The sequence below is a fragment of the Halichoerus grypus genome, chromosome X, assembly GCF_964656455.1.
Source record: "Halichoerus grypus chromosome X, mHalGry1.hap1.1, whole genome shotgun sequence".
Lineage (NCBI taxonomy): Eukaryota > Metazoa > Chordata > Mammalia > Carnivora > Phocidae > Halichoerus > Halichoerus grypus.
Window position 1 is genome coordinate 4,822,272 of NC_135727.1, and position 13,288 is coordinate 4,835,559.

Consider the following 13,288-nt stretch of genomic DNA (forward strand, 5'->3'; position numbering starts at 1 on the left):
ACCTGAAGTGTTCTGCCCCCCAACACGGGGTTCTTGAGCACTAGCCTTGCACTCCTAGCTTGTCAGAACTTCCAGACCCTGAGAGACAGCCTGGTACCTCCCACTCACATTAGGACTGGTGAGGCCTGGAGCCAGGGAGAGATGCGCCCATGGGCCAGCTTCTCTGACTCTCAGGTTGGCCTTTCTTTGCAGGAAGAAACCCTGCCCTGCTTTCCTCCAAACACATTCCCATGTAGCATCACTAGTGGGAAAGGATGATCACTTTTGGGGAGAACGAAAAGATGCAGTCAGTCTCAAACGGTTGGACACATTTGGCAAGGCGGGCCTACAGATGAGGCACGTGCTGCCTGGGGCTGGAACAGAAGCTGAGGGTCGAAGGCAAAGGCCCTGCCCCGGTCCAGATAATCCTGTCTGTGCAGGACCCAGGTGAACAAGCTTCATCTGCGTTTCACTGGAATTAGGCTGATGAGCCCAGAATCATGCCAAGAAGGAGAAAAGCGGAGGCAGAGCCGAGGCTGGAGGCCACGCACTGATGGCGGAGGCCACCAGGGCCACGGGGCAGACCTGGGTGTCTGCGTACAAAGAGGGCAGAAGGGCCTCCAGTGGTCGCCGATGCCCAGCCTCCTCACTTCCCTCTGGGCTGTGCTTCTAAGGACACTGTGGTATGACTTCTCCTAGGTCCCTACCCCACTCTGGGCCTCAGTTTCCCCAGCTGTAATGGGACCGCGTCCTAGGTTCAGTAAGCTAACGCTGTGACTTTCTTCCTGGACTGCTCCTGTAGGGAAATGATGACTTCTCTTCTCCCCCACCCAAGAGGGTCTCTCTCCCTGGGGTGACAGTAGGCCAGGGGCAGCCCAGTGGCCCACAAGTGCCTTGGCCATGGGCAAGACGTGTGTATTGGTGCCAATTGCAGACACTCTTACAGAAAGCACAACCTCCTCCAATTCAGTGGGGGTCAAATTATGGTCCCCCCCGGATAGCTCTATGCCTTTTTAGTAAGGACTTACTTTGCGTGTGTGTGTGTGTGTGTGTGTGTGTGTGTCTGCGGGCTAGCAGTGTTAGTCCTGAGCATAACAGGTCTGCACTAGTTGAATCAAGAAAGGCAGCCTGCGATTTTAGTCAAGTGAGCCGTGCTTACTTGCATATTCCACTAGGGTCCTACCAAGTCACCAGTCGCCAGGAAGGCTGCCAGCTCCCCAACCACCTCGAGGGGCGTGTGAAAATCAGTGGTGCTCTTTTAAAGCTTGTTCCTGGAGATCTATCCAGAATGAGAACTCGGCAATGGGCTCTGTCAGTCGTCTGGGCCTATGTCCCCCACCTGCCTGCCCTTAACTCCTTCACCAGCCACTGTCACCACTTTGCATCTCTCCAGTCGGAATCCAGCACATAGGAAATGACCAAAATTGAAGAGAAGGGGACTGAGTTCACGGAGAACACCGTGCCAAAGGCACCACGGTGCTTCCAATTTTCCAGAGGCCATGAGCTCCTATTTTTGATGGCAAAGCCCCCTGGCCGGAGTGAGGCCCGGCTGCTAGCGAATGCCTCTAGAACAGTCTGGGCACCTCCTCAGGCCTGCCGCTTTGCTCATGGTCACAGAGCTCTCGTTTCCCGTGCTCTAGGTCAGCTCTTGGTCTACCTCACAGCTCAAAGGAATCTCTGCTCCTGAGAAAACACTCTTTTTCTAGAATGCTCCAGAGAGGTAGAAGATTTCAGAGGCGAGGAAGGAAAGTCCCCACCAGGAGGCTAGGCATTTTTCATAAAAGCCGAACTTCCCTTCACCCGGAGGGCGACAACACCAGTGGGAAACACAGAGAGACATGAACAACACCCAAGAGCCCACGGACACTGACACTTCTTAGTCTGGTGGACATGTCGTTAATGTCTCTCTGTTGCCCTGGGCTGTGACTGACCCTGTCCCTTGCTTTCCACATCTAGCTGGACTAGCACTCAGAGCCCCCCAGGAAGGTGGAATGCAGCTATCCTGGTGGCTCTGAAGCCATTTGGTAGGCTCTGCCTCCACACCACGAAGCCCCCAGTGAGGCCCCCAGTCTGGCTGATGACCACACATCGGACGGGAAGCTCTTATACCCTCTCCCTTGCTGTCTGGGCCCTGGCTCCCCGGGCCTTCCTTTCACAAGTGCCCCCATGTTGTCCGGGACTCCAGATGCGGGCCCCATCTGGCAGTGGTTGGCTCCTTGCCAATGCTGATGGGATTGAGAGTGGGGTCAGTGGGGGAAGCCCCTGGTCTGGGCCCTGATGGGCTGAGTGAGTTTTTAGGGGGGCTGTTGGCGTATTTCAGGGAAGGGACTTCTGGTGGAGCTGAGTTGGGGTAACAAGTAGCCATTGATAATCCAAGAGCTGGAAACAAGTCCTGGGTCATTTTGAGCCGGAGCAGTTTGAGCTGCGTGGAAATCATGCACCACATGGGGTAGTCATGGCGCTCCATTCAGATAATCCTAGAGGCTTCTACCTCTGCTCGGGTGAGTGCAGGAGGGATTATCTCTCCTTACAGCAAGTCCCCACTGGATTGCAGATGACAGAGTCAAGGCCATGGTGACAGTCCTGATTTTGTGGGAGGCACTCCTCCCCATTGCTGGGACACCAACTTGAGTTGTTTATTGCTCAGTACCTTCCCCCTCTGTTCCCAGGTACAGATCTCTACTTTGTGGGGACTGAAACTTACACAGTTTGGGGCCCATCTTTAGGAAAGAGAATATAACATTAAAAGAACAAAATTAGGGGTGCCTGGCTGGCCCAGTCAATGGAGTGTCAGACTCTTGATCTCGGGGTTGTGAGCTTGAGGCCTATGTTGGATGTAAAGATTACTTAAAAAAAAAAAAAAGAAGAAGAAGAACAAAATTAGGTACCAGACCTTGGAAGGTTTGAAGGATGAGTCTTGAATCTTAGGGGCAAGGAGACTTCACTTTGGCCTGTGCCCCAACAATGAGTTAAGTAAAATGGCAACAGGCTTTTGAACAAGGCAGGAATTTCCTTGCATGAGAAACCAAACAGCTGTGTAGGTGGGAGAAGAATCCAGAGCCACCTGGTTAATCTCGTGCATTCTGAAGGTCACATGCTTGTGAATAAGCACATTTTAGCAGCTGAGTGCCAACTTGTGACTCTAAGATCTACTAACTGTCTGCAGATGTACCAACCACAGTTAGTAAAATTTAGAGCCAGGCTGTTTGAGCTCCGACACCATGGATGCAGAGGCTGGGAAGGGATATGAGATAAGGAGCATCATGGTTTTCCCAGCCTTATAGAGCGAGGCATGATTGACAAGTAAAAATTGTATATGTTTAGGTTATACAATGAGATTTTTTTTAATGATTTCGTATGCATATACTCTGTGAAATAATTTAGGTGTTCTTTTTTTTTTTAATTAAGGTTCAATTCACAGAGCATTTAATGAACCTTTTTTAAGTGTGCGATTCAGTGGCGCTTGGCTCGCTCACAATGCTCAACAACCAAACTGGGGATAGTAGGGCCCACTGCACAAATCTGTTACAAGATCACATGCGTTTAGAAATGTAAAGCGAGCATAGTACCCAGCATGGTGCACAGGCCAAATAAATATTCTCTCTCTTTCCACTCTTGAAAATGCAAACACATTCTTGGTGGTCCTAAAATAGCCTTTAACATGGTTTACTCAGCAGCATTTGTCATTCGAGGGAGATCTGCCTTTACTCATTGGCTGTACTTCTGAACAGCTGTGGGCAAGGCTAACTTTTGTAAACCAAATCATCATAAAATGCAACAAGAATTTGCCATTGGAAGAAAAAGAATTTGCCATTGAAAGAAAAGCCTCAGTAAATCCTTTTACGAAGTCAAAGATCCCTCATCCAAACTTATGTGCTTTTTAAGGTGTGCACTTGGGGAGAAGAGGCTTTTTTGGTAATGAATCCTAATTTGATTTTGCCCACAAACACATGCTGATGTTCCGTAGCCCCCAAGCGCACAGCAACAGGCGTGGGTTACATAGTGAAAATAATGACAATTTAAAATATTCATTTCTTTCACTCTATATGGAAAGTGTCTGTGATCACATCATGGAATGGGTCATATAACCTAACATTTCCCCTGCCTCGGTGTGTGTGTGTGTGTGTGTGTGTGTGTGCGCGCGTGTGTGCACGAGCGTGTGGAACGGTGGGACGACAGTGATGGTAATGGTGCTATTTGGTAGAGGTGGTGCTGATGATGGGGGGGTGTCCCTAAGGATAGCTCCTTTTTGCTCTACCTCTCTGTTAGAAGCTCCACTGGCTGAGCCCGGGGAAGAAGACTCACCCTGAATTAGCAGAAACCTCAAAACTGTCTCCTTGCAGACATTTATAATGATCTCTGTCCACCTAGAAAGCTGAAGCTGAATTGCTGGTGGAAGCATGGGAGATTTCTGTTTGTTAAAATGCTGCCAATAAAGTAATTCTATGTCAGATTTAACTACAGGAAAGGGCAAGGCATTTTTCAGTTCCTTAGCTGTCATGAGGCTAAAATAAATAGGATGGACAGCAGTCGGCCACCGTACACTCAGCTCTTTGAAGCCATATACTCAGAAAGCAGATGTTGGGGGCTGGCTTCCTGGAGGTATTTTATAGTGGCCAAGTTAATTGTTCTAACCCCCAAAGGCTTGACTTAAAGGGCAAAAAGAAGCAAGAAAATGTTCAACTTTCCTGACAGTGTCCAACAGGCAGTCCTATCACTAGAAAACTTAGGCACCAAAAGCTCATTCTACAAAAAGAGGCAGTTAGAAAGGTGGCCCCAGGCTTCTGCCCACTAACTGTGCAAAGCAAGGCTGTCTTGGGGGCCCCAAAGAGAAAACCCTTAGAAGGAGCACAGCCCAGGGAGAGAAGCGGGGCCGCAGCCCGAGAAGGCCCTGCGGGGGAAGCTCCTGGCACGTTCCAGGAAGGCGGTGGATTAGAACTTGTCTGCGGCAGGAACGATCTGCTCAACTTGTCTATGAAAGGCCTCTGGATGCTGACAGGTCAGGGAGAAATGGAAGTTGTCGGAAGAACCAGGAACAGTCACCGAGGCAGGGACCGCGGAGGAGGGGCAGGGGGACTGAGCGGGGGACTGAGCCAGCTGTGGCATCGGAGAGGGAGAGGAACCCTGGGCGGGGGGGGGGGGGGGGGCGTGAGGATCGGGGATTCTCGCTCAGGCGGTAGAGGAGTACCCGCTTGTTAGGAGAAGCTGTGGCTTCGGAGAAGATGAACCAAAGCCCAGTGACCTGGATCAGGATACGGCGAACGTAGTCCGTAAAGACCCGAACGGTAACTATCTCAGGCTTGGCGGGCCACGCGGGCTCCGGTGCGGTTCCGCAGTAGACAATATGTTCCCGGCCGGATGTGGCTGTGTGCTAATAAAACTTTACAAAAACAGGCTGCCGGCTGGATTTAGCCCGTGGGGCTGGAGTTGGCCAGCCCTTGACCTAGAGCCTGGGCTGAGCATCTTCCCCCGGGGAAATCCGCTATTTCCAAATTGCCCTCCCTTCACTGCAGGGGGCCGCGGAAGTCTACTGTTGACAAGAGTGGCAGGCGACATTTTCAGAGCTGAAAAGCTTCAATATTTTGACTGTCGCCCAAGTTAGGTGAACCATTTCTGGACTGGGTCTGAACTGGGCCAGGTATGCAGCAGTCTCAAATGCCATGTTTCGCCTTCGCTGATGACAGGGCACCCACCCTCTTCCCTCAGGCCTTCAGGGGTCTCTATGATAAGACAGCTTCACCTTCTACCTCTTTCCCTCGCAGCCCCGTGCTCTGGCCAACCTCGAGGTCGCCATGTTCGGCCTGCCGCTCTCTGAAAGCAAGGACCATTTCCTCCCCATCTCTGTACCCCCAGAGCACCTAGCCTTGTGACAGGGCTCAGCTGGCATCTGCAGGTTTGAATTAACCATTGGAGCAAAAGGTTTCCTGCAAATTATCCTGTTCTTTCTGTTTCTAAGCACAAGGCCAAGAGACAACCGCTTTTCAGAAAGTGTGATTAAATTCACTAACTGACCTAATAACCTTGGACATGTTCCTTCTCCTTTGTGTGTCCATGGCCTCTTATGTCCAGCACAGGGGCTAGCCTGAATGATTTCTAAGGGACCTTCTGGCCAAGAGGAACAGTGGCTGCTGCTTATTGATCATTTACTATGTGCCTGGGCCTGAGCCTTGAGTGGACCGGAAGATCTCAGGGTCCCAGGAGGATGGGAGGTGGTGGCAGGGGCAACCACGCCTGGGCCCTCAGCGGTCAAGTCCAGCAGCCTATGGCTCATGGCTGCTTTTCTAAATTTGGTATTTGAGGGGTTGGAAATCTGGTGAGAAGGGAGGAGGGAGATGAGGAGGAGAAAGAAAAGGCAGGAAGGAAGGGGAGGAGAAGGAAAGGCGAAGGGGAGAAGGGAGGGTGCTAACAAATTATTCTATGTTGACTGCAGAAGTCAGAATCTGTAGCCCAAACCTCAGAAGCACCTGCTTCCCCCACTCCCCCGTGAGGTCTGGAACTCGGCACCCCAGGGGCAGCTGCTGACCCAAATATCTGTCTGCAAGCGCAGTTCTATTGAGTTCTCCAGCTGGGGATTTCCAGCAAAAGCAAGAGGCCTCAGCCAACACAGGCCAGCCCAGATTTTGGGGAGCCCCAGGCCCTCATCTTCAGGGCTTGCCCCCAGTTTGCACATACCCTAGATGAGGGGTGAAGCATGGGCTGCCGCTCAGCTGGGCTCTTCCACCGCCCCGGCCTAGGGTCCAACAGGGTCTACTCTCCTTCCCGGGAAGCTCAACCTCCAGACACCTGTCACCTCGGGCCTAATGTCAAGGAAGCCAGGGGGCAGGGGCCAGGCAGGAAGGCAGGCAGGGTAGCATGGAGCTCCCGGATGCCAGCGGAAGCCAGCTGCCAAATGGAACTCCCTCCCGGCGCCCTCCCTTTCAAACAGACTGCGATTTTCAGGTCACCGGTTTGCTGAACTGGGCTACCCAGGCAGGACCCAGATGCGGCGCCCAGCAGTATCCTGCCAACTGAGCAGCGCTCGGCCCGGCAGAAGGGGTCGGTCTGAAGGCAGGGCCTCTGCCTGGTGGCTGCCCTGGCTGAACGTCTGAAGCAGGAAAGGGCCCTTCCTGCAGGAGGAGGAGGAGGGGGAAAAGGGAGCGAGCAGCTGCGTGCTCCGTGGGGAGGATCCCCAAAATAGAAAGGCGCATACGCACTGCAGGCCTTGACCCAGAATGCTCAGAGCTCTAGCACAATGCAGCCCTTCTCAGTGCAGAGAGACTGCTGCTGGGACTGAGGTGTCCTCAGGGGTCCTGCGTGTTTCTACCTGAGCTCCAAGGACACGCTTCCCACTGCCTTCTGAGCCAATGCCATTCTCTGATCGTTTAAAAAAAAAAAAAGTGCGAACAGCAGTAATACCTCGTGGGCTTTAGACTGCATTCGTATCCACATCTTGGTCTTCGTCATCCCAGAAACCCTGACGTGGGCAGAGGTCGGATTATTAACCCTATTTTACTGGTGTGGACCTAAGCCCAGACACTCATGCAAGATTCTTAGTAAGCGTCGGGGACAGCTGCTGACCTGGTGAGCCGGTCCCTGGACCACCTGGTTTTTGGAAGTGGGGCCATACCCATAACTCCCCTCTCCTGGGGCCAGACCCGCACCTGCAATGTGCCCACAGCTTGCATGAAGTGGGGGACACTGGGCTTCCAAGAAGGCCGTTTAGACAACTCAGCCCAGGTCCTGGCTGGCTGTCCCTATCTCCCTGTAAGGTTTTAATCAGCCGGCTCATTGCACACAGGCTGGGCTGTAGACAGTGCGGTCAGAAGGTTCCAGAGAGCCACCAGGATGATATAAAGATGTGTCCACTCTACCTCTGTTTATGGGCTGTCTCTGCCACTGGGATGAAATCTCCAGGCCACCTGGGACTCTGGTCCGCTGCTCCAGCCTGAGCCCCGAGAGTCATGCCCAGCCTGCAGATGGCCCTAACGCTCTGGGTTCCTAATCTGGGAATGGGAAGCAGCAAAGGAGGAGGACCTTCAGAGTCAGGGCACCTGGAGTTGAGATCTGAATTTCCAACCTACTGACTGTAATGCTGGGGAAGTCCCCGCCCTCCGTGAGCCTCAGTCACCTTGTTGGTGAAGTAGAAATACGAAGCCCTGTCTCCGTGCCATGGGAGCAGATAAGCTAATGTATACAAAGTAGCTCGCATGAAAGAGCCACTCAATTCTCCCCTCCTGGTTTCAGGGTAGGATAAATAGAACTACAGAGTAGGACCGATTTGTTCGCGGTGGAGGAAGCCTGGGAATAGTCTGCTCTTCGACTGGAAACTGCTGGAACCCAGGGTCTAGCACAGGGCTGGGCACATAGGACAGACCCTGGAAATGTGGCGGGAGGCCAGAGACAGGCCCTCCAAGCTCAAGAGGAAAGGGACGTGCTCAAGGTCTCACAAAATGCTAGTTCCAGGTCTCCTTACTGAGTCCTGTGCTCTTTTTGCAAGGAAAGGCAGGTGCCTCCAAGGACAATGGATACAAATCCTGAGCCCTGATCACACGCCACAGCAGGAGGTGAATGACCCTCCCCTTACTCGGTATTTCTAAGATCACCAGTCTAAAGAAGAGGGACAGATAGGATGGGGTCAGTATTTTTGTAGCCATCCCAATCTCCATCTTCCCTGTTGCACACAGGGCTCCTCTCTCCCCCTTGCTCAGCCCCACTTGCATTTGGAGGTGAGGAGAAGAAGAAGAAAAGAAAGAAGAAGAAGAAGAAGGAGGAGGAGGAGGAGGAGGACGAAGAAGAAGAAGAAGAAGAAGAAGAAGAGGAAGAAGAAGAGGAAGAAGAAGAAGTAGTAGAAGTAGTGAGCGGTTGGTTTTGGTCAGTCTGTGGGCGGAAAGCAGGCTGCGCTTGGGGCCACCCAAATGAGGCCTCTTGATGTAACTCCCCACCTTCTTGATGGGCATCTTCTTGCAACTCACTGGATTTCTCAGGCCTTAGTGTCCTCATCCATAAAGAGGAAGAATGGTTGGAAAATTCAGGAGGACTACTGGGCATGCCAACTCACCGTCACCTATAGCGGGCCATTTAGTATCATTACATGACAAAGCACAGAAGATGGGCAATGAGCAGTGTCTCCTTCCTTCTCCAACCGTGTGCCCTGAATGCCCCCATTTGGTCTGGAGCTGCTCTATGAATGGACCAGGTGGCTGCTCAGAGCTGGGGCATCTTTGCACCTGCAGTGGGTGGAGACTGAGACAGAGGTGACGTGATGTTTTAGAGATTCTCACACTAGTAATCAATCAACCCACCGGTCTGGGGGAGGAACGGAGAGCTTAACTTCAAAGGGAAGGACCAAATGTTCTGCCTCCTGTTAAAACTCCATATGCTGATGGCAGAGACTAGATGCCTTATTAACCTTGGGGGTGGGGTGCCCCAATGTTCAAAAAGTAAAACTCTGCTTTTCTCCAGATCATGAGTGTCATTAAGCAATCACGCTGCTGAATGAAGGAGTGAATACTGAAAAGGTGTTTGTGCCGCTGAGATCCCTTATGATGACTACTCCTGCCTGATGTGTGCTCAGTGCTTGGGGATTTTCAACGTACCCTATGACTTCGGCCAAGTTGCTTAACCTCTCTGAGCCTCAGTTTCCTGGAGATAGCCTCTTCGTCGGGATTATCCTACAGATTATGGGAGATAATGCTCCTAGTCAGCGCTCAATTAAAGGTGGCTATTCTTACTCCTGGTTCATTTGACTTTTGCCCTTGGGGAGGGCAAAGGATGGACAAAGTCCCAGAGCCATTTAGTAGCAGAAGCAAGACTAGAATCCAGATGTCTTGAGCCCTTAGGATGGTCTTAGGATGTACATTTCCTGCAAGGGGGTTTTCAGTTATTCACATGAAATAGCTCAGGGCTATTTAAAAGACTTCTCCTTTGAGACTGATAGAATTTTATTAACAGAACTTCACTTGAAACATGTTTTTGTTGCTGCTGCTGTTAGTTTGCTTTTTGGGAAAGGATGAGAGAAGCAGGTAAGCTGAGCATCTCGATCAGATCTTCACGTGAAAGATGCCAGCCCCTCACATTCTGAGCTCTGCAATAACTTGTCTGCACAGCAGGTTTCATGGTGAACCGGCAGGCCCTTCTGCATCTGACCTGTCTGTCTCTGTCCCTCAGACCACAAACACCCGGGCTGCTGAGATCCTCGGTGTGTGCAGCTGAGCTCCACGTTAGCATCTGGTAGCTTCCTGAGGTGGCAGAGATTTAACGACCACGAAAATCCAGCTGTGCTCAAACCAAGAAGTGCCCTCACTGTGGGCCGATGGTGACAACAGCACCCGGCTTGGCCAGACTCCACGCAGGCCCAGCAGGCCAGCCAGAGGAGCAGGCTCCTTCCATGTCATCCCCTTCAGAGACCACATGCATCTTCCAAGAAGACACATGTGCTTTTTACTGCGAAGGAGACTCATCTGGGAGAGTTGCTTTTGGAGCCTGAGGCATATTTTTTTGGATCCCCTCAACTGGGGCAAATCCTTGGTCTTCTAGGACAACTTAGAATTTTGGAAACAGGTAACTCAGAGCTAAGGGCAGAGAACACGGTGTGCCACGGAGGAAGAAGGACTGATTTTGATCAAGTCCAAGGTGTGACTCTAAAGCAATAAACGTGAATTTTTTGGCAAGGCTTAAAAAGGGCTCTGTAAGGCCACCTGCGAGGAAATGCCAAGCCCAGAAATGGTGTGAGCAATGGCCACTTCTCCTAAGTGAAGGCACGGATGGCTGCTCCAAGGGCTTATTCTAAGAAAACCTTCCCGGCATTGAGGTCTACACTGATCAAAACCAAAGCAGTTACTTGCCAGTCACACTCTTTTAAAGGGTGTTGGTGGGGCTCAGGAGGAAAAGGGGAAGAGGACCCTTGCAACTACAACCCACCCATTCCTCCTAGGAGCAAAACCCAGTGTGAAACAGAGGAGAAATTGCAAGTCACGCCCAAATGAATCTGGACTCTGGATGCATCACCAAGAGGTTTTCCTTCACTGACTCAGTTGTTGACCATAAAAGAGAAGCAAGAAATCTAAAGGGTAGGGGCACCTGGGTGGCTCAGTCATTAAGCGTCTGCCTTTGGCTCAGGTCATGGTCCCAGGGTCCTGGGATCGAGCCCCGCATCGGGCTCCCTGCTCAGCGGGAAGCCTGCTTCTCCCTCTCTCCCTCCCCCGCTTGTGTTCCTGCTCTCTCTGTGTCTCTCTCTGTCAAATAAAGAAATAAAATCTTAAGAAAAAAGAAATCTAAAGGGTAATTGAGCTGGAGGTTAGAGATTGCCTTCTACAAGATGCCTGTATGAAGGGCTGGCAATGTGGAGGACAGGCGGCTGGCCAAGTGATCGTTCCATGTCTGCCATCCCATCTGACTGCCATCTCTGTGAGCGGAGATTTACACTCTGTAAATGTCTATGTACTCAACTGGATACCTCATTCTCAATACACTGTTGGTGGTAGACAGTGAGGAGAAACAGGGAAGCAAGATTTCAACAATCTCCCCCCCACACCTGTGCACTTACTGAAAGTGGATCGCCCTTGGAATGGGAGAGGCCAGCCCTCTAGTTATGTGAAATGACATTACCTCAGAGCCCCGAGCTCCCAGTTCTCTGAACAGGAAGGAAGCAGACCCACGGCTCTATAAGAGCCATTTCCTCTCTGCTGTATTAATTTCAGAGATTAAGTAAGCCACTCCTCTGTGGACCCAATACACTGAGATAACAGCCATTGTGTTTGCTGCGACTCCTACTAACGGAGCTAATCTTGGTAGACTGGTGATGTTGCAGGCTTTTAATGTCAAATTCAACTAACCAGCGGCTCTCGTGGTCCCATCTATTGTCCTGGCTCCTAGAACTACTGCTGGAAGCCCTAGCCCTTAGTTTCAGACATAGATGAGGTCTGGGTTCCAAGGAAGGAAAGGAGAAATTTGTCAAGTGGGTTTTTTAAAAGAACACCAGAGCCAGAGAGTTTGAATGGGAATCTCTTTCTGTGCCCTACTCACTGGCTTCCTGTTCTTGGTGGTACCAGGAAGCGAATGCAATATATCTCGTTTCTGTCAGTTCCACATTCCTGGTTTCTGTTGAGAGAAAAAGAAGGCTTTTCTTCCCTTGCACTCGTCCTTTCTTTCTACTTGAAGGGGTGCAGTGCAGAGATCACTAGACTGGGAATCGGGATGCATCCTTGCACTGTATTTCCTGCTCTTCCAGAAATTCGTAAGGGGCAAGGTCAGCTCATCTCCTACATCTTTTCTAGGTCAGATTCTAGTTCCTTATATTTTGGGTTGGTTCTCTGCCAACAAGCTTGCATAGAGAATTTCAATAACACATCTCATGTTCAAGTTTAAGATTAGAAGCATTCAACACCCCCCTCCCCCCAGTAGCCCATTGTCTGACCGATTCCTGGAGCTTTCTGGGCTCCTGACGATTTCCCACCATGGCGAAATGGGGAACCATGCTCTTGATTACAAGCCGACTTTTCCAGTCATCCATTGTTTGACCTGCAATTTTATTCTTGACTCTCCAAGGCGCTTCCCAAACGACCTAGACACAGGGCTTAGGGAGACAAAAAGTACACTGTCTTTCAGATATGAAGATGAGACCATTGACCCCGTGAATCACAGACTTTCACTCTGAGGACAGGTTTGTTTGGAGTCAGCCCCATTCCCTTTCATGTCTCTCTCCCCACCCCACCACCCTCATTGAACCCCTTCCCACCCCCAGGGATGAGGGGCACTTCTGTGAAGCCGTTGGCTGGGATGAGATGGCAGTCCCTGGCCATGGCGTAGAGCAGAATTCACTGGAGAGTGGAAGGATGGGTGGAGAAGCAGCCTGACGTAACTAAAATAACACTAGGCTTAAAGGCAAGGAATGGGGATCTTAGGTCTGGCTTTTTTTTTTTTTTTTTAAAGATTTTTTATTTATTTGACAGAGAGAGAGACAGCGAGAGAGGGAACACAAGTAGGGGGAGAGGGAGAGGGAGAAGCAGGCTTCCCGTCGATCAGGGAGCCCGATGCGGGGCTCGATCCCAGGACGCTGGGATCACGACCTGAGCCAAAGGCAGACACTTAACGACTGAGCCACCCAGGCGCCCCAGGTCTGGCTTTTTGTGCGTGTGGTATGCAGTGAGATCTGGGGAAGACTCTTCTGTTCTCTGACATAATTTTCTTATGTGCAAATCATGGTGGTTGGATCAGGTAATGGCTTAAGACCCCTACGGCTCTAGTAGAGTAAGCCTTATGGCCCACTGAAGGAGCAGCTCCCAACTCTGCTCCCATTAGCACCCAGCCAAGTAAGCTGACGAACAGTTTA

The 13,288-nt window shown here is 51.1% G+C and overlaps 1 protein-coding gene across 4 annotated transcripts in view; it reads right to left on the minus strand.

Moving 5' to 3' along the window:
- The window catches only part of MAMLD1 (mastermind like domain containing 1), a 116,128-nt gene that overhangs the window by 43,692 nt on the left and 59,148 nt on the right, over positions 1 to 13,288 (minus strand). For all 4 annotated transcript variants that reach the window (XM_078065495.1, XM_078065496.1, XM_078065494.1 and 1 more), the window contains exon 2: positions 12,374 to 12,532. In XM_078065495.1, the coding sequence (XP_077921621.1) occupies positions 12,374 to 12,469 (96 nt within the window). In that variant the 5' untranslated portion in view covers positions 12,470 to 12,532. The remainder of the gene's footprint in view (positions 1 to 12,373; positions 12,533 to 13,288) is intronic.